The sequence below is a fragment of the Galeopterus variegatus genome, unplaced genomic scaffold (assembly GCF_000696425.1).
Source record: "Galeopterus variegatus unplaced genomic scaffold, G_variegatus-3.0.2 Scaffold1648, whole genome shotgun sequence".
In the NCBI taxonomy this organism is placed as follows: domain Eukaryota; kingdom Metazoa; phylum Chordata; class Mammalia; order Dermoptera; family Cynocephalidae; genus Galeopterus; species Galeopterus variegatus.
Window position 1 is genome coordinate 101,379 of NW_007727759.1, and position 20,317 is coordinate 121,695.

Here is a 20,317-nt window from a genome sequence, read left to right on the forward strand (position 1 = left end):
ATAGCAAAATGTATAAAAATACATAGTGATGAGTTTGGGGATATCTATTACCTTTGTTTATAAATAATTTACTTAATTGTAAATTTATATAATTTAATGTTTTATTTCTCAATAACCAGCTCATAAAATTTCTGAAATGTTAACTTCATTAGAAGGCTGAACTAGAACCACTTTGCTGGCTTTTAGGCATTCCCTGTTCTGCTTCTACCGGCAACTTAGGCATTTTCATTTCGCACTAGGTCCCACAAATTACGTAGCCAGTCCTGCTGTCGACTCTGCTGGAATCCCTACAACAGAACCAGGGCGGGCTTGGGCCTTGGAAACGTCTAACAGGTCTAAAAGGTTTGAGCCACCTCCCAGAATCATCCCGGACCTGGCTGCTTTCCACTGAGGAAGGAAAGGAGCCAGAGGGGCATTTTAGGACCCCTCCTGTCAGCCCTGCCTGGAGACCGGGAGTAGCTTCACATAAATGAATCCACAGCACCATCTAGTGGCCAATGAGTGTCAGGGCTCCCTGGGAGCCAAAGCCAGGATCCCAGGACAAGAAATACCTGCCAAAAGGGGTCCAGCGGTGCTGGAGGAGAGATGTGGGTCAATGGAGGGTCTGAGGGTTAGGAATGAGGTGAATTTACATGCATTCGTACTTTGCCTAAGAGCTACAAAAGAACTCAGAGACCCCAAGGGCAATGAAAAAACTAAGCTCCAGAGAATAAGTGACCAATGCCCATAAACCAGTATTGAAATCTAGTTCTGGGTTGGCCAATTAGCTCCGTTAGTTAGAGCACAGTGTTGTAACACCTAGGCCTAGGTCAAGGGTCAAGGTCAAGGCCAGCTGCAATAAATAAACAAACAAACAAATAAGTAAATAAATAAAATCTAGTTCTGACTCCCAGTCTGATATTCTTTCAACAGACTGTTTAATTCAATAGACTTATTGACCCTCTCCCAGTGCCTAGCATTGTGTTAGTCTCTGAGGACAGGGGTAAGGGGCTAAGTCAATAATAATTTCCATGTTAAGGACTTTATGCCATGCAATGTGTTAGGTGTTTTATTTATTTTCTTTAATCCTCACAACAACCAGGATTCGTACCCCCATTTTAAGAATGAAGAAGATCCTAAAGCCTAGGGAAGTTAACTTTCCCAAGGCCACATTGCTAGTGAGTGAAGGCCACCAAGGGTTGAAGTGTGGGATGAGCAGATGAGGAAGACCAAAGAGATTCAAGCAGAGGGTACCACTCAGTCCACACACTAAGAACCTCATGAGCAAACACTGTGCTAGGCCTGGGGGTGGGAGAATAAAATAAGGTAAATATAATACAGCACAGGATGCAGTCCTTGCTTGTCTGCAGTTTATCATCTGGGTGGGGAGGCAAGACATAAGACTGTAAGAAATTAAGACATGCCGGTCCCGGTCCGGTACGGGCACGACACTGAGAGTTGCGATCCGTTGCCGGTCACGAAAAAAGACAAAAAGGAAAAAAAAAAAAAAAGAAATTAAGACATAACATGAAATGTGCAGAAACCTGATTTTATTAGACTGCCTTGGGTTTAAATCAGAGTTATGCTATTTCCTAGTTGTGTGACCTTGAGAAAGTCACTCCACCTCTCTGAATCTCAGCTTCATTTATAAAATGGAGATTAAAAATAGTTACTACCTCCTAGAGCTATTGGGAAGGTCCCTTTGTTACTGACTTATTTCTGTTAGCATAATGTCTTCAAGGTTTATCCGTGTTGTTGCATGTATTAGAATTTCCTTCCTTTTTAAGACTGAGTAATATTCGATTGTAAGTATATATTCACATATTGTGGTTTTTTGTTTTTGTTTTTTTAAAGATGACCGGTAAGGGGATCTTAACCCTTGACTTGGTGTTGTCAGCATCACGCTCTCCCAAGTGAGCTAACCAGCCATCCCTATATAGGGATCCGAACCCATGGACTTGGTGTTATCAGCACCACACTCTCCCAGATGAGCCATGGGCCAGCCCAATATATCACATATTGTTTATTCATTCATCTGTTGATGAACATTTGGGTTTCTTCCATCTTTTGGCTATTGTGAGTAATGCTGCTGTTTTAGTACGTTTTGTGTTGCTATAACAGAAATACCTGAGACTGGGTAATTTATAAAGGAAAGAGGTTTATTTGGCTTATGATTCTGGGACAGCTGCATCTGGCATGGGCCTCAGGCTGCTTCTACTCATGGTGGAAAGTGGCAGGCAGCCAGCAGGTACAAGCAGATCACATGGTGACAGGAAGCAAGAGAGAGGAAGCAAGAGAGAGAGAAGAAGCCAGGGTCTTTTTAAGCAACGAGCTCTCACGGGAACTAATTGAGTGAGAACTCACTCATCAGTTCCCCCTCCCCCAGGGAGAGCATTAATTCATTCATGAGGGATCTGCCCCTATGACTCAATCAGTTTCCAACACTGCCACATTAGAGATCAAATTTCCACATAAGTTTTGGAGGGGACAAAACATCCAAACTCCATCATTCTGCCCCTGGCCCCCCAAAACTCATGTCTCTCTCACATACAAAATACAATCATTCTATCCCAACAGTCCCAAAAGTCTTAGCTTGCTCCAGCACCAACTTAAAAGTCCGAAGTCCAAAGTCTCATCTTAGACCCAAAGCAAAAGTCCTTCCAGCTGTGAACCTGTACAAACAAAACCAAATTTCGCCATGGGCTCGGCCCAGCCAGTGGGTACAAGCAGATCACATGGTGAGAGGAAGCAAGAGAGAGGAAGCAAGAGAGAGAGAAGGTGCCAGGGTCTTCTCAAGAAATGAGCTCTCACGGGAACTAATAGAGCAAGAACTCACTCATTAATCCCCCCTCCCCCAGGGAGAGCATTAATCCATTCATGAGGGATCCGCCCCCATGACTCAATCAGTTTCCAACACTGCCACATTGGAGATCAAATTTCCACATGAGTTTTGGAGGGGACAACACATCCAAACTCCATCAGCTGCTATGAATATGGATGCACAAATATCTGTTTGAGTTCCTGCTTTGAATTCTTTGGGGTATATACCCAGAAGTGGAATTGCTGGATCATATGGTAATTCTATCTTTAATTTTTTGAGGGAATGCCTTACTTTATTCCTCAGCAGTTACACCATTTTACATTCCCACTGACAACATCTTTTAAAATATTACTTTCAGGGGCCGGCCCTGTGGCTCACTCGGGAGAGTGCGGTGCTGATAACACCAAGGCCAAGGGTTCGGATCCCACATAGGGATGGCCGGTTCGCTCACTGGCTGAGCATGGTGCTGACAACACCAAGTCAAGGGTTAAGATCCCCTTACCGGTCATCTTTTAAAATATATATATATATATTACTTTCAGGACAAATTGACTAGATTTAAGGAAGGCAAGAGTGGATGCAGGGGCTAGCCAGTTAGCTCAGATGGTAGAGCATGGTGTTATAAAACCAAGGTCAAGGTTTCAGATCCCTATACTGGCTAGTCACAAAAAAATTTTTTTTAAAGTGGACACCTTGCAATCAACTAGGTGAGAGATGATGATGGCTTGGATCTACATAGTAGTAGTGGAGGTGGTAAGAAGTGACTAGATTCTGGTTTTGTTTTAAGGACAGAGCCAACTGGATTTGGTGAGGGATTAGCCTTGGAGTATGAAAGAAACTGAGGACTCAAGGATAACTCCCAGGTTTCTGGCTCGAGCACCTGGAGGAATGAGCTTGCCATTTACAGAAGTGGGGAAGTTTGCAGGAAGTTGAGGTGGACACATCAGGAGTTTGTTTTGGGACAGGTTAAGTTTAACATGCCTATTACACACCCAAATAGACATACTGAGCCTGATGTTTAGAGAAAATGTGTGGGTTGGAGGGAAAATTTGAGAGTTGTCAGGCATATACATGGCATTTAAAATCATGTGATTTGATGAGATCATCTGGGGAATGAATGATTATAGACATTAAAGGGAGAGTGCCAAAGACAGCCCTATCCCTGAGAATGTCCCATTCCAGCAACAAGAAGGGCCATGAGAAAACAGCAAAGAACACCAAGAAGGAGACGGCAGTGAAGGAGGTAAGAAGTCAGGAAGGCATGGGGTCTTGGAAGCCAAGTGAAGAGAGTGTTTGCAGGAGGAGGAAGTGGTCAGCTTTGTCAAGTAAGATACCAATGGTTCAAGTAAGACGAGGATTGAAAATCGGCTGTTGCCGGGCCGGCCCGGTGGCGCACTGCTACAGTGCGCCGCTTGGGAAGCACAGCGGCGCTCCCGCCGAGGGTTCGGATCCCACATACAGACTGGCCGCTCACTGGCTGAGCGAGGTGCGGGGGCAGCGCCGAGGGTTGCGATCCTGTAGCCGGTCCCGGTCCGGTACGGGCGCGACACTGAGGGTTGCGATCCGTTGCCGGTCACGAAAAAAGACAAAAAGGTAAAAAAAAAAAGAAAAGAAAATCGGCCATTGCCAACATGGTTGAGCTTGGAGGACATTATGTTAAGTGAAATAAGCCAGGAACAGAAGGAGAAATACCACATGTTCTCATTCATATGTGGAAGCTAAGAAAGTTGATCATATAGCAGTAGTGAGCAGAATAGTGGTTACCAGAGGCTGGGAAGGGGAGGGGAATATTGAGAGGCTGGTTAACAGACACAAAATTACAGCTAGATAGGAGGAATAAGATCTAGTGTACTGTAGGGTGCACTGTGGCGCGACTATAATTAACAACAATTTCTTGCATACTTTCGATTAGCTAGAAGATTTTGAATGTTCCCAACACAAAGAAACGATAAATGTTGGAGGTAATGGATATATTAATTAACCTGTTTGATCATTATACATTGTAAACATGTATTAAAATATCACACAGTACCTCATAAATATGTACAATTATTATGCGTCAATTAAAAATTTTAATAATCAAATAAAATTTAAAATAAAAAAGTTTAAAAAAGAATGGTCGTGAAAGCTCAAGACCCTGTCTCCATAAAAACTTAGAGAAAAAAAAATGAAGATTGGCCATTGCTCTTGGTGACCCTAACGAAAGTTATTTCAATGCATTCTGGAAAAGCAAAAACCTGACTGCAGTGAATACAAGAGAGAAGAGAGTTGGAGACAGTGACTCTAGGCATCTCAGGGGTTTTGCTGTAAAGGGGAGTAGGGTGTGGGGTCCGGAGAGGGATGTTTTTTGTTTGCTTCCTTCTAAAATGGGATTAACAGCATGTAAAATGACAGAAATAATCCTGTAAGGAGGGAAACAAGTGAATATGGGGGAGGGGTGAATTACTAGAGCCACTTCCTTAGGCAGACAAGAAGCTATGGGATCCAGTGCGCAAGTGAAGGGGTAGACCTCAGCGAAACTGCATGCTTGCAGGAGGAAAGGCAACGCATGTGGGCACAGATGCAGGTACTAGATGAGGCGGAGGGAGCTATGGAAGCTCTCTCTCTCTTTCCCTACCAAATTCAGTGGAAAACTCAATCCCCCTCCTCCAGGAGGTCTCCGGATTTCTCTGGACCACATCCAGCTCGCATTGTTCTGAGCTGGGCCACAAGTAACAGAATTTGTATCTGTTTCCCCAATATCCTGGGAGCCCGCCAGAGACTGCATCGAATTCGCCTCCGAATTTTTCTCCACACTCCTGCCAGCTCCGGCCTAGAGCCCCGCAGTCTGCGATCGCTGAATTGCCCGAAGACACCAGGCAGCTGCTACGCGGCTGTTTTCACAAAGGGGGGAGGTCCCACGGGATCCAGAAGTTCGAGCTCCAGTCCGGCTCCCTCCCGTCCTCCCCTCGGCTCCCAACTCTCCGCCGTCCAGCTAGCGCGCCGATCAGGGCGCACGGAAGCCACCGTAACGGATGTCAGCTGCTACGGACAGAAGAGTCGAGGTTGGTGGGGGTGGGGCCTGAGGACAAAACTGAATGAGGATTGGACCGAGCGCCCAGGGGGCGGGGTTTAGGGGCCTACTCTGGACAGGACAGGACAGTGCTCCGGGGGGCGGGACCTAGAGATGGAGCGGAGCCGCGATTGGGCTGAGGGCGGTGCCGACGCAAGAATCGGGCCGAGCGCTCCTGGGCGGTGCTTGAGGGGGCGGTGCCGTGTCGGAAGTCAAAGGTCAGTAAATAGTGGTGATGTCATGAGGCAAGATGGCGGAAGGGTGAGCTTGTCGTTCTGCTTCCAGGCGTTGGGGCCTGAATTCTCCCAGGGTTGGGGTGCTGGGCCAGGGTCCCTGAGGGGAACAGGAGGTCAGCGCGGGCGAGGACAGAGTTGAAAGGGCGGAGTGGAGTCTCAGTGTGAAGGGGCGGGGAAGCGGCCTACGAAGCCTCGGCCCGCGGGCCACTTCTGAGGGGGAAACTAAAACCCTATCATTGGGCGGGTAGGAGTCGCACCGCGGGGCAGCCAGATGTGTCTGTCTTCCACAGAGAGGACGTGGGATGGTGGCGGAGCTGGCTGCAGCAGAGCTATCAGGCGGTCAAAGAGAAGGTAAGCCGGGCCAGCGCCCTTCCCCCGGCAGGGCCCCGAGCCGCCTCCTTGCAGCCTTGTCCGACCAGCCGCGCCCGCACGGGCGCTGGGCCTCAAGGAAGAGGCCTGCTTGTCGCTCCTACCTGTCCACGGGAGGACAGACCCCGGCGCAGACCAGTATGATACTAGCCACAGTGAAATAAGAATTGTTTTAAAGGCTGGAGAGACTCTTTCGTAGGAATCCATGAGAAGGAGCAGTTTATTCCAGCTCGAGAAATTCACAACTTCTTCGTGAAAGAGAGAACATTTGATATAGGCCTTGAAGAAAAAGGATTCTAGCAATGAAAAAATTTACTCCTATAGTCATTCAAATATTAGAGTATATGCCACAACCAGCACTCTTTGATCCTGAGGATACAGACGTTAGCCAAACAGGTGCAATCCTGGGCCTCACAAAGATCACAGTCTGGTGGGGAGACAGCCATTGACCAAATAGTCAAGTAGCTATTTAATTACTTTTGTGGTAAGAGCTGTGAAAGGAAAGTACCAGGGCACCTTGTCTAGTCTGGTTAGTCAAGATAATGCCAGGGACGGCGACCTTGGGGAAGGAACCTCGTGGAGACCAACCCTGCCTAGATAGGATGAAAAGCAAGAACCCAAGCCAGAGATGAGCATGAGGCATAGGCACTGGTGCCTGATGAGTTTTGAGTTAGGAGTTTGCAAAGAGGGGCAGAGAGAGAGAGATTGATGGCCAGAGGGGGGCCTTGAATGGCTTACTAAGCAATCTCTATAGGATGAGCGATGGTTGGCTCTGTCAGTGGGAAATGCCAATATATGTTCCTGTTTCATTTCACTCTAGTTTGTCAAACCAGCCCAGCTGAAGTGTGAAGAAAGTTAATTACTATTTACCTCAAACAACTGGGGTGAGTCCTGCTTCAGGACAGACTCCAGGAGGCTTCTGACCTCAATTAAATCGGTCTCCTACTCTGGGAGCATTTTTTTTTTTCCTTTTTGTCTTTTTTCATGTCCGGCAATGGATCGCAACCCTCAGTGTCGCGCCCGTACTGGACCGGGACCGGCAACGGGACCGCAACCCTCGGTGTTGCGCCCACACCTCGCTCAGCCAGTGAGCGGGAACTGGTCTGTATGTGGGATCTGAACCCTCGGCGGGAGCGCCCCCGCACTCCCAAGCGGCGCACTGTAGCAGTGCGCCACCGGGCCAGCCCCTCTGGGAGCATTTTTTGATTCTTTCTTTTTTTTTCCCCTTATCAGCCACACAGAATCTGGGAGCACTTTTATTCCTCCCCTGGCCTAGGTATTCCTGAACAGCCTCTCAGCTTCAACCCAGCAAACCTGAAAACGCCGTGAGCTGTTTGTGTTGTTGATGAGGACTAGAGAGAGGATTTCATTCTTAAGATTTAGCAGAAGAGACCCCAAAGTAGTGTTTCCTGTCAAGCAATTTCCTGGATGGAAAGTCTGACATTCATTCAGCAAATTTGTGTGAGGGCCTTCTGTGTGTTTCCCTCAAAACTGGTCTTACCATAACTCATGAAAAATAATAGTTCAGACTTCCATCTTTGTTCTTAGGGAATTCCCAGTTTGACACAGGGGAGTGGATGGTGTTTCTGCCTTTTTGGAAAGAGAAGACTTAATTTCCCTCTTAGCTACTTACTCTTATATGAACTTGGATAAGTTATTTAACCTGTCTAGGCCTCAGTTCCTCATCTGTAAAATGGGAATTCTAATAGCTACAATGGAATTGTCATGAGGATTAAATCATAATATATGTAAAGTACTAAGAATAACATCAAACATACAATAAGTACTATATAGGCATTAGCTATTTTTATTAATTGCTGAGGGTTATGGGGAAACCTCTTAGATATCACCACCAGTCCGTTTTTCCTTTTTTTTTTTTTTTCGGTCTTTCGATGCTTTCCTGGTTTTGCTTCCCATCCTGGCTCTATCTGGACCACTCACTTCCCAGCACCCTCGATTCTCTCGTACCCCTTAGCATACATTGCCTTGGAGACTATACCTCTGAGATGTGCTATACTCTGCCTTCCTCTGCTCCTTCCCTCCTGTTATTATGTTCTCCTGTGTACACACATGAGTGCTTGTGCCTACAAACTGATAGAGAAAGGCACATTGCTCTTTGGCTCCATCACAGAGTTCCCAACCTCAATCTGGGTTCAAGCACTCCCCACTAAGCCTTTCAGTCTCTAATTTGCTTCTTCTCCCCCTGACTTCAGAAATTTTCCCAAAACCTGACTCTTCTCTGAAGTCCCCTGTTCAACCACCTCATCCCTTTTACTTCCAAGAGACAACCTCACCTACTTTAGGAAATTTGAAGTCAACAAGCATGATCTCTCTTACTCCCTTCCCACTCCTGCCACCACCTATAATCTTATCTATATTCACACTCAGCTTCACTTACCATCTGCCAAATCCCATGGGTAGTTTTTAGCCTTATCTTCCTAGACCTTTCTGCTGCATTTGTCAAATGATCACTTGTTTGTTTGGGGTTTTTTTTCCTCTCAAAGCTCTCTCGGCTTTTGTTACATGATTCTTTCTCGATTCTCCACATACTTCTCCAGACTTTCCATTCTTGTTTCATGAGTTCGTCTTCCTCTGCCTGCCTCTTTAAAGTGGTGTCCTGAGGACCCTTGTTCTCAGCCCACTGCTCTGTTTATTCTACAAACTTTTCCTGGGTGACCTTCTCCACTTTCATGTTAGGCTGACTCCTAGTCCTTTATTTCTGAGCTTTAGTGTTTGAGGATCGCTGCTGCTGGACAACTGTCTCAAATCCCTTAGTCACTTCAGATTTTATGTGCCCAAAGTCATTATCACCATCTTCTCTCTAAAGCTGCTCCTCCTCCAGTGATTCCTTACTTAGCTGGCAGCACTACATCTACTCAGTCACCTATTTTAGCAGCCAGTGGCTCTTTCTTGATTCTTGTCCTGCCTTCAATCAACGTGTCTATTTAATCACCAAATCCACCTTTTTTGCCTAGTATTTCTTGAACCAGTCGCATCTTCTCCATCCTTACCAGCTCTGTCCTTATTCATATTCTTCTATTTTCTTTCCTGAAGTATTGCAACAGCCTCTGACTGGTCTTCCTCCCCCTTCTTTTTTTTTTTTTTTTTGTGTGTGTGTGACCAGTAAGGGGATTGCAGCCCTCGGCTTGGTGTCGCCTGCACCGCACTCAGCCAGTGAGCACACCGGCCATCCCTATATAGGATCCGAACCCGCGGTGGTCGCGATCCCATTACCGGTCAGTAAAAAAGACAAAAAGGAAAAAAAAAAAAGAAAAGAAGAAGGCTGGCTGATTAGCTCAGTTGGTTAGAATGTGGTGCTAAGAACACCAAGGTCCAGGATTCAATCCTTGTTACCAGCCAACTGCCAAAAAAAAAAAATGAGAAGATGTAAAGGGGAGCCAGCCAAGCCTGAGGAGGCATCAGGGAAGGTTCTTGAGGGAAGTGACATTGAAGCATAGACCAGAAGGATGAATGGGAGTTAGCCAGGTGAAAGGGTTCATTCATTGTGTTTGCTTGTTTGTTTTGAAGAGTTAGACCTACGTCAGGGAGAGGAAATAATGTGTTCACATACCCTGAAGTAGGAAAGATGCTAGAGCATTTGAGAAGCTTGAGGAAGGCCAGCTGGAGCTCGGTGAGGGGCACAGTGGTAGGGCATGAGAGTCTGACGGAGGCCTTATTGTATAGGCCTTGTGAGTGAAGATGAAGGTTTTATACTTGCTCTTAGGATAGTGTGTAAACATTGAGGAATGTAAAGCCGGGTGGGGGGGGGGGGCAGGGTAATCTGCCCTTACTGACAAAGCACTGACTGGATGTCATCAGGAAAATGAAGTAGAGTTATCTGAAACAACCTGGGAGGAGTCCAGATAAAAGAGTAGGTTGGCCTGGACTCAGGTGGTAGCAGTGTGGGTGGAGAGAGTGAATTAATAATTGACCCCTCCACCGCCAGTTAAGGAGTCCCGAATGTGAGACAGAGGCATGATTCCTGCCCCCGGAGAAGCCTCTAGTTGATACATGAGACAGTCCCACTTTCCCAGTCATCTGGGATGAAAAGTACCAGGCCCTTCCCAGAAGAATAAACCACCAGAACACTGAAAAACATTCTTTTAAAAATGCAGGTGACTATCCCTGTGTAAAATGAGAGGGCTTGCAAGGGGAGCACAGAGGGAGTCCAGGAAGGCATCCTAGAGCGGTGAGTATGAAGCAAGACAGAGCAAGACTTAGGAGAGCTGAGGGCCTGAGTGCAGAGTGAGAAGCAGATTGGCTTGAGATGAGCAAATGTCAATTCTGCCCAAAGGAGCTTTGGATGAATAGAACCCTGGAATGGTGGAACCAAGAAGGCCTTAGAGAGAATCTGATCTAGTATTTCTCTTGACCCTTTCTCCCTTTGTTGAATGTAAAAATCACATACATTTTTACTGATATTAAGTTGTCAAGAATTACTCATAAAAACTTTTCCAGGGCCGGCCAGGTGGTGCACTCGGTAGAGTGCGGCGCTTGGGAGCGTGGTGGCGCTCCCGCCGAGGGTTCGGATCCCATATAGAGACCGGTCCGCTCACTGGTTGAGCGCGGTGCGGGCGCGACACTGAGGGTTGCAATCCCGTTACCGGTCACGAAGAAAGAGACAAAAAAGGAAAAAAATAAAAACTTTTCCAAACTATTTTTCTTACTAGTATTCTTACTAATGCAACATTTTATTAAACCTGAAGATAATGTCACATCCTGCCTAATATTTCTTTTTTTTTAAAGATGACCAGTAAGGGGATCTTAACCCTTGACTTGGTGTTGTCAGCACCACGCTCTGCAGTGAGCTAACCGGCCATCCCTATATGGGATCCGAACCCGTGGCCTTGGTGTTCTCAGCACCACACTCTCCCGAGTGAGCCACGGGCCAGCCCCCTGCCTAATATTTCAACTCAATTTCCCTGTAACAGAAATAAGTGAAAATAGAAATACTTTCCTTTGATGAAAAAATCACACACCTTTTCTATTTTATTTGAAATTTGAAACATATCTTGACTTAAAGCATATCAAAGCAATTTGTTAAAGTCTTTCATTTTCACACTATATGTGCCCATCCCCTTCCGCTGTCTGCTCTTGAGAATCTCTGATCTAGTCCACCTTCCTCATTTCATGGGAGAAAGCTGGGCACTTGATGAAACTTACTCATGGCCACATAGCTTATGAGTGCCCGGGGTGAGGTTTTGCCCCCGTGCTCAGAGCAGGAGGAGTTGCCCTGCACTCTCTGCTGTCAGCTAATCCCAGGTCATGGAATTGGGACAAGTGAGCATTGTTTCCAAGCCCAGGCTCTCCGTGTCACTTGAGATTTCCATGTGTCTGTCTGGTACTGTAGAAGCACAGGGATAGGGAACAACGGGTGGTGGGGCCCACTGGCTCTATCACTTTTCTCTGTCTTCCCATAGTCCTCTGAAGCCTTGGAGTTCATGAAGCGGGACCTGACAGAGTTCACCCAGGTGGTGCAACATGACACAGCCTGCACCATCGCAGCCACGGCCAGCGTGGTCAAGGAGAAGCTGGCTGTGAGTACTGCCCACACTCTCCCAGTGACTGCCCTCACAGCTTGACCTTCTCTGAGATCCTGGTGGGGGCTTCTAACCCCCCCCCTGGGGAAAAATATGGGGATTATTTTCCCTCCCATTTTGAAAGAATTGTGTCTGTCAAGCAAACAAGCTATATTAAGTAATTAGCTTTCCCATTTCTACATTGTTTTAACAGATGTTTTGTATTTAGCAAAGTTATTCATTATAGATAATTTAGAAAATACAGATGGAGGCTGGCCAGTTAGCCCACTTGGGAGAGCATAGTGCTGATAACACCAAGTTCAAGGGTTCGGATCCCCTTACTGGTCAGCTGCCCCCAAAAAAGGAAACTACAGATAGGTAAAAGAAAAGACCTAGAGACACCCATAATTCTATCTCCCAGAAATAACTACTGTTAATATCTTGGGTGGGGGGAATATATTCCTTATGTACACTTTCTTTTTCAGAACTGGGGTCAGCTGAATACTGTGTCTTGTAACCTACTTTATGACTTAATCATTACAGACCTCGTTCTATAGCATCATAAGTTGGATGGTATTTTATTATGTGAATTGAACCAGTCAGTACCTAGTTTCCTATTTCAGTTGTTTTCAGTATTGTACACAGAGCTGCAGTGAACATTGATTGCTAAATCTTTGCCCATTGCCATAATATTTTCTTTATAATAAAATATTGGAAGAGATCAACAGTGAGTACAGCTTTAAGCCTTTTAGTATCTATCATAAAACTGCCCTTCAGAAATGTTGTGCCAATATATATTCTTACTGGTCCTGTTTTTATTAATCAGAGATGTACAGTGGAATCCTCTTGTGAGATAGGAGTTAGATTCTAAAGTCAGTATAAAAAGTGAAAATTATGAATGGTCAAAGATATCCCTGCAGATCTCTTAAGTTTCAAATGAAGTAAAGTATACTGTTTTTTATATTACAGTTGTTCCTGTAGCATTGGAACAGATTGCAGTTTCTTTATTTGACCACCAGCTGAGTCAATTACCTTGTGATTAGAGGCCATGTTACAAAAAACAAGCTTTGGAGGTTTTTTTAGCCAAGCTTATTTTGCTGAATCCTCTTGTAAAATACTGTCTGCCTACCAACCACAGCTACTGATAAGCATGAAAGACAAGTGCTAACTCTGCTGATCCCAGAGTAGTCCACCCAGTAGCAGAGACACCGCTTGTTTATTTCGTTTATTTATGCCTCTTTTTCATTCAAAATATATGATCGTATACATTTGCCAACATGTGCCAGGCACTATGATAAGTTCTAGGATTAAAATGCCTGGGCAGAATAATCAAGAGTAAATACAGTTTTCCACCAGGTTTTTGGAGCCCGCTCTCTCAGCACCCTATCTATGCCTGCTGGAGGGCATTCTGACCAGTATGGCTCAAGCTTGGTGTCCAACTTGCCCCTTCCAGGAGGTCCATACATTAACCCTCTACTCGTCCCAGGTGCCAGGCAAGGCAAGCCTATCTGTTTTTATTCTGCCCAAATTTCTCCAACCTTTTGTACTGCCCATTCTACTTTCTGAACAATGACGGTGATGAAATTGTAATGTTACATTACTGTTACTTATTAAGTATTTGCTGTGTGCCAGGCATTGTCCACAGCAATGGACAATTTGATCTTTTGATCTTCACAGTAACCCTATGAAGGATGTATTTTTATCTGCATTTTATACATAAGGAAACTGAGAGTTAGAGAAGCTTTAGGCCTCATAACCAACAAGTGGTAGAACTGGGATTCACATCTATGTCTGACTCCAAAGCTAGTACCTTTTCTACCACTCTACCCCTAGGCTGTCTTCCCCACTGAAACATCTGTGCCATAGATCCTCTCCTGCCGATTTTTTATCAGCCTGACTGGTCTTGAAATTTTGATGAAACTGACAGTCAAGGATCTCTTTTCTGATCTACACAGGCCTACCATGGCCCTGTTCTGCATCCTCAAGTTGGGGATGGAAGACCTGGCTGCCTCTCCTTCTCTAACCCCAGAGATGGGGTGAAGGGTTGTGAGCTCTTCCCTAGTCCCCACACACAGTACACCTTTGCCTCTGATGCTTCACCCCCCCATAGCCCAGATTGCAGCCAGCTCCTGGGGCACTTGTTTCCTCTGCTGATTCTCTCTGCAGACTGAAGGCTCCTCGGGGGCAACAGAGAAAGTGAAGAAGGGGTTGTCTGACTTCCTAGGGGTGATCTCAGACACCTTTGCCCCCTCACCGGACAAAACCATTGACTGCGATGTCATCACCCTGATGGGCACACCCTCTGGCACAGCTGAGCCGTATGATGGCACCAAGGTATTTACTGGCAACCTCCTTTACAGGTACCTACCGGCACTGGGCTTTAGCTTCCAACCTGTACTCAAAAAAGTGATACATATTTAGGCCAAAAAATATAGTTGTATAACTAAATCGGAGAATACTGATAACAAGGAGATGATAATTATTTCTAAACCCATAATCCTATCACCCAAAGAGAACTGCTGATTTTTCATTAGTATACAAGTATAACCTTCCTTTCTTTTTGTTTGAAAATATAGGTGAAGATAGTTTGGATTTTTTTCTTTATAACAAAAAAAACACTTTATATGCAATTTTGCAACCTGTTTTTAAGAAAATTACAACAAATTATTAGCATCTTTCTTAATCACCGTCATTTGTAATGTCTTTAAATTCTTGCGGGTGAATATAGTATCATTTATTCAGTCATTTCCCTAGTGTTGCCCATTTGGATTCCTTTCATCTTTCAGCCGTAAAAAGGAACACTATGGAGAGCATCTTTGGAGGAATAACCTAATCTACATTTGGGTTATTTAAAACTAATTTCCAATAGGAATAAATGTAAAGGTGGGAAGGTGTGTTCAGAGCACTTAAATCAACAATAGTAGTATATTTCTGCTGCATTTAATTTTCTCATCATTACTTCTATTTTTTTTTTTTTTTTTTTTTTTAAGATGACTGGTAAGGGCATCTTAACCCTCGACTTGGTGTTGTCAACACCACGCTCTCCCAAGTGAGCCACGGGCTGGCCCCTCATGGAGTGTTATCTTCTAAATTCAGTGTGGTATCGGGCTGGCCCATGGCTCACTTGGGAGAGTGCGGTGCTGATAACACCAAGGCCACAGGTTCGGATCCCTATATAGGATGGCTGGTTAGCTCACTTGGGAGAGCGTGGTGCTGACAACACCAAGTCAAGGATTAAGATCCTCTTACTGGTCATCTTTTTTAAAAAGTAATAAATAAATAAATTCATTGTGGTGTCATGGCAGTTTGGCCATCAGAGGATCTTCCCACATTGAATTTCTATTCCAAACGTACTGATTTTTCAAGGATATTTTTCAGCCCTAGCATTAATGGCACCACTTAGTAAACATGTGAATGGAATTGTGAAAATGTTTTAATGGTAGGATTTTAAATTATAGCAACAGTGAATTGTTACCAAAACCACTTGGTGAAGTTCTGGTGCCGATAAACAGCTCGTGCTTCACGTGATACTGAGGAAGGAAGATGGGGCTTTCTGTTGACCAGCTCAAGTTTGCCACCCTGTGGCTCTAGTGGGAACACAGCTTACAGATCACTTGATAGACTGGCTATAAAACTAAGAAATTCTTAGGGCCAGCCTGTGGCTCAGTTGGGAGAGTGTGGTGCTAACAACACTGAGGCCACGGGTTCAGATCCCTATATAGGGATAGCTGGTTCTCTCACTTGGGAGAGTGTGGTGCTGACAACACCAAGTCAAGGGTTAAAATCCCCTAACTGGTCATCTTCTCAAAAAAAAAAAAAAGAAGAAGAAGAAGAAAGAAATTCTTGACGAATGGTTTTAATTTGGGGGGACTTGCATTATTTCAAATTTTGCCCCTAAATTTGGACCTTATTTATATATTTACACTAACATTTTTCAAATTTTACATGCTTCAAAAGCATTTTATACATATAATTTTGTATCCTGCTTACATTATATTTTTTAGTTCCCAGGGGTGGAATACTGGGTGAAAGTCCCAGTTTTGGACTCCTTGTCCAGTGCCCCACTCCCTGTACTAAAGTGTTAATTGATAAGTGCTGTGTGAATTTGGTAGCTAACAGAGAAGCTGGGTTGTGTTTGACTGGATACACAGGAAGAGATGATATGCTCTTTATCTCTAGCACCCCAGAATTTCTCTTCTTTCACTTCTGTTTCTTACAGGCTCGCCTCTATAGCCTGCAGTCAGACCCAGCAACTTACTGCAATGAACCAGATGGTGAGAGAGTATCAGTGAGGGGGTGGGCTTGTAGGGCGGGTAAACCAAACAGGTCTGGGCTGTGGACCCTGTTTGTCTCAGGTAGCAGAGGCCAGGTTTCCCCTATGCAGGGGGACCAGAGCGGGACTAGTAGGAACCTTACACCCTATGGGATGGGTTGATTTTCCCTTTTCCTCCCGGAACCCAAGCTGTCTTCATCCCCTCTGCAGAAACTTTGCTCCTCTTGTCCTTCAGCCTCTTAACTTAGCCTCCCTCCTAGCCCTGCTGCCCTGCCGGCCTTCCCTTCAGCTCTTGTTTGCTAAGCCCCTGCTATGCAGCACCCCCATGCTGGGAACTGGAGGTCAGAAATGAGTGAAATCCTCAACCCATTCCAGCCTTCCAGGAACTGGCTGTTAAGAGGGTGAAACAGGGGCCAGTCCGTGGCTCACTTGGTAGAGTGTGGTGCTGATGACACCAAGGCCATGGGTTCAGATCCCTATATAGGGATGGCCGGTTAGCTCATTTGAGAGAACATGGTGCTGACAACGCCAAGTCAAGGTTAAGATCCCCTTACTGGTCATCTTTTAAAAAAAAAAAAAGCCGGGGGGAGAAACCGGAAATAGTGAATAAAGCAGATAGTAGAGAGTGGAGTGACTTTCCACAGAAAGATGGGGACACTGGAGGCCCAGAGGAATGGCACCCAACCCATCCTGGGGAATCTAGGAAGTGGCATTTGAGTTTTAAGGATAAATTAGAGGTAAACTAGTTTTGCTTTTAGAAGTGGTACAGGGTATTCAGGGAAGGCAACAGTACATCTCAAGGTCCAGAAAGAACAGGAAGCACCTAGCCTTTTGGTAATGCTGGATTAAAGGGTGTGTGTGGAGGAGTGAAGGCAGTGAGAGCTGGGAGGAGCCAGATTGTGAAGGGCTTTGTGTGCCAGACTAAGCAGTTTGAATTTTGTTCTGAAAGGCTTGCGGTAGTAGTCCTAGAATTTTTTTCAGTCACAAAGTCTTTTAAAAATTGGTTGAAGGGGCTGGCCGATTAGCTCAGGTTGGTTAGAGCATGGTGCTAATAACACCAAGGTCAAGGGTTCAGATCCCTTTACCAGCCAGCCACAAAAATAAATAAATAAATAAAGGCTGTTGAAAGTGACAAGCCTTCTCTCATCAAAATTGTGTGTGCAGTATGGAAATCCTCTGGCCCTTTGAAGCCCATCCATGAACACCAACTGAAAAAAGCCCTCCCATAGAGAACTACTGAAGGGTTTTGAGGCCTGAGGTGATCATATTTTGCATTTTGTACTACACTTGATCTTAGCCAAAAGGCCGAGAAGCGATATGTTTTGCATTTTGTAAACAGCCCTTGGGGCAGTGTTGTGAAGGCTTAAATAGAGTGAAAGACAGAAACAGGGAGACCAATTAGGAGGCTTGGTGTAGGAATCCTCATGTCCAAGTTAAGGCCACAGCCTATGAAGAGGAAGGTATGCATATAAGAGACACTGAGAAAGCAGAATCCAGAGTGATTGGATGAGGAAGGAGCCAGGGTGGCCCCTGGGTTTCCAGTGGATAACTGGGTGGGAAAAAAAATGAGCACATGTTGTGTTTGCAGCATCTGTGCAGGTAGAAGTATCCAGGAGACCCCTGGACTCTGGGATCTGGAGCCCAGAAGGATAGTCTGGATTGCAAAGAGAAAATTCTTGGTGGAAGGAGGTTGAAACTCTTAGTTTAGTGGAGATAATCTTGGGAAATAGTAAAAAGTGAGGAGATAAGGAAAGGAAAATGAGCCCATGAAGACTCAGGTGGAAAAACCAGAACAGTGAGAGGAAAAGAACAAAGGTGTAAGAAGCCAGGAGAGAAGGGGCCTTCAAGAGTAAGGCTCCCAGAGTCAGAAACTGTAGAGCAGTTGCATGAGGGAGGGTAGAGAAGTAGCTGTGGATCTGGCCACTGGGGCCACTGGTGACGTGAGAGTAGCTGTTTCAGAGGAGATTCAGTAGCCAGTGCAATGGGCTAAAAAGCAAGCAGGGATAGGAAGAAATGGAGACTGCAGCCCCTTCTGAAGATCTTAGGTGCCACACCCTGATTTCAGTGAGGCCCACCCACCTCTTCACCCAGCCTGACCCCTCATCTTGAGCCAAATGGCTTTGAAAAAACCCTTAAGCTTTCTTCATTGTCCATGTCCAGACCCAGGTACGTTCTGTAGGTCTAGTGTTCTTTCTCAGACCCAGGGAACTGACCACCAGTGTCTGTCCCTCTGCAGGGCCCCTGGAATTGTTTGATGCCTGGCTATCCCAGTTCTGCTTGGAGGAGAAGAAGGGGGAGATCTCAGAGCTCCTTGTAGGCAGCCCCTCCATCCGAGCCCTCTACACCAAGATGGTGAGGGCCCAGCCATCAGGACCTCAGCCAGCTCCAAGCTTGAGGTGTTGGGAGGTGGAAGGGATGTGTCCAGAGTCACTGCAGACTCCTCTAGCCCAGAGAGCAGCAGGAGACCCTGTGGTGCCAGATCAGCCCTGTTCTGAGCCAAGAACCCACATGGGAGAAGCTAGTTTTCCAGGCTTCTGGCAGTCAGATAATGGTGAGAAATGGCCAGCAAAGCCTGATAGGAGTTCTTTTCTCCCTCCTTGGCCAAGCTGGGCCAGGGAGGTGGGTCTGGCTGAAACTTCAGTGGGGCGGAAGTGCTCTGACAATCCTAAGCTACTTCCTGTATCTGAAATCCAGAGGGACTGGAAGCAGGCTGATGAGGCTGGGGACAGACCTCACATGACCACTCCCAAAGTCTCACCTCCTCTTTCCTCTCCCTCCAGGTTCCAGCAGCTGTTTCTCATTCAGAATTCTGGCATCGGTATTTCTATAAAATCCATCAACTAGAGCAGGTATGCTGGTCTATCCTAGGTAGGTCCCCACTCAGCCCTGGGGGAAGCAGGCTGGATTTTGTTGAGGGAAGAAAGGGACACTGGGTGCCAAGAGTTCTGGGGTCAGGACCAGGGTCTGGGAAGAGTGTGCTCTGACTGCTCCTGGCTGTCTGCACCCCCCCACTCAGGAACAGGCCCGGAGGGATGCCTTGAAGCAGCGGGCAGAACAGAGCATCTCTGAAGAGCCTGGCTGGGAAGAGGAAGAAGGTAAGAGGTGTTCAGAAGTGACGGGTCCTATCTTTGAAGGACTGTCTGGGCCATGCTCTCTGAAGCCTGGAGAAATGAGGCACCCCAGGGAAGAGCAAGGAATGAGAACAGTGTTCGTATGTGCTGAGGATAGAGCTAACAAGAAGATGTTGAATAAGGCTGGTAGAATCCCAGGTTTAGGTACAGAAATCACTTGTGTCAGTTGGAGCAGATTTCCCTGTCAGCCCATGGACCAGCTGCTTTATAGTCACTTAGGGAGCTTATTGAGAATCCAGATTCTCTTCCCACCTTCTAAATAAGACTCTGTGGGGATGTGGCCAAACATATATTTTTAACAAGCTCCCCTGATAATATTAATGCCCAGCCAGGCTTGGGACCCACTGGGTTAGGGAGCGAGGCTCTACCTGGTAGCTGAGCTTACAACAGCACATGGAGCCACCTGAATGATGTAATATTAACATATTTATTAAGTGCTATACTCTGTGCCCAGGCTTGACATGCATAGTCCTTACACGACTCCATCCCTCTTTTACTAATAAGGCAGGTAACTGAAAAGTTAAGAGACTTGCCCAGTCATGCACTTAGGATGTAACAGAGCCTGACCTGAACCCCAAACTGACTCAATTTCGAGCCTTGGCTTTTTTTTTTTTTTTTTTTTTTTAAAGGTGGGGCAGGGCCGGCCCGCTCCCACCGAGGGTTCGGATCCCATGTGGTGACCGGTTCCCGCTCACTGGCTGAGCTCGGCGCGGGCGCAACACCGAGGGTTGCAATCCCATTGCCGGTCCCCGGTATGGGCGCGACACCGAGGGTTGCGATCCCATTACCGGTCAGTAAAAAAGACAAAAAGGAAAAAAAAAAAAAAGGTGGGGCCTTTAAGAAGGGATTAGATTGTGAGGACTGTGCCCTTGTGACTGGATTGACCCATGGTTCTGGTGGTTCTCCTTCACAAGGAGAGTGAGCGAGAAAGTTGGTT

General features: G+C 46.0%; 1 protein-coding gene across 2 annotated transcripts in view; it reads left to right on the top strand.

Moving 5' to 3' along the window:
• The first annotated feature begins 6,056 nt into the window (after positions 1-6,056).
• Positions 6,057-20,317, top strand: part of BSDC1 (BSD domain containing 1) — a 25,507-nt gene continuing 11,246 nt past the window's right edge. The window contains exons 1-8 of one of the 2 annotated variants that reach the window (XM_008578214.1): positions 6,057-6,113; positions 6,379-6,439; positions 11,878-11,994; positions 14,143-14,310; positions 16,196-16,250; positions 18,486-18,601; positions 19,030-19,098; positions 19,266-19,344. In XM_008578214.1, coding sequence (XP_008576436.1) covers positions 6,103-6,113; positions 6,379-6,439; positions 11,878-11,994; positions 14,143-14,310; positions 16,196-16,250; positions 18,486-18,601; positions 19,030-19,098; positions 19,266-19,344 — 676 coding nt within the window. In that variant the 5' untranslated portion in view covers positions 6,057-6,102. Of the gene's footprint in view, positions 6,114-6,378; positions 6,440-10,610; positions 10,647-11,877; positions 11,995-14,142; positions 14,311-16,195; positions 16,251-18,485; positions 18,602-19,029; positions 19,099-19,265; positions 19,345-20,317 lie in introns of those variants that run through there. The other variant, XM_008578215.1, reaches the window with a different exon arrangement.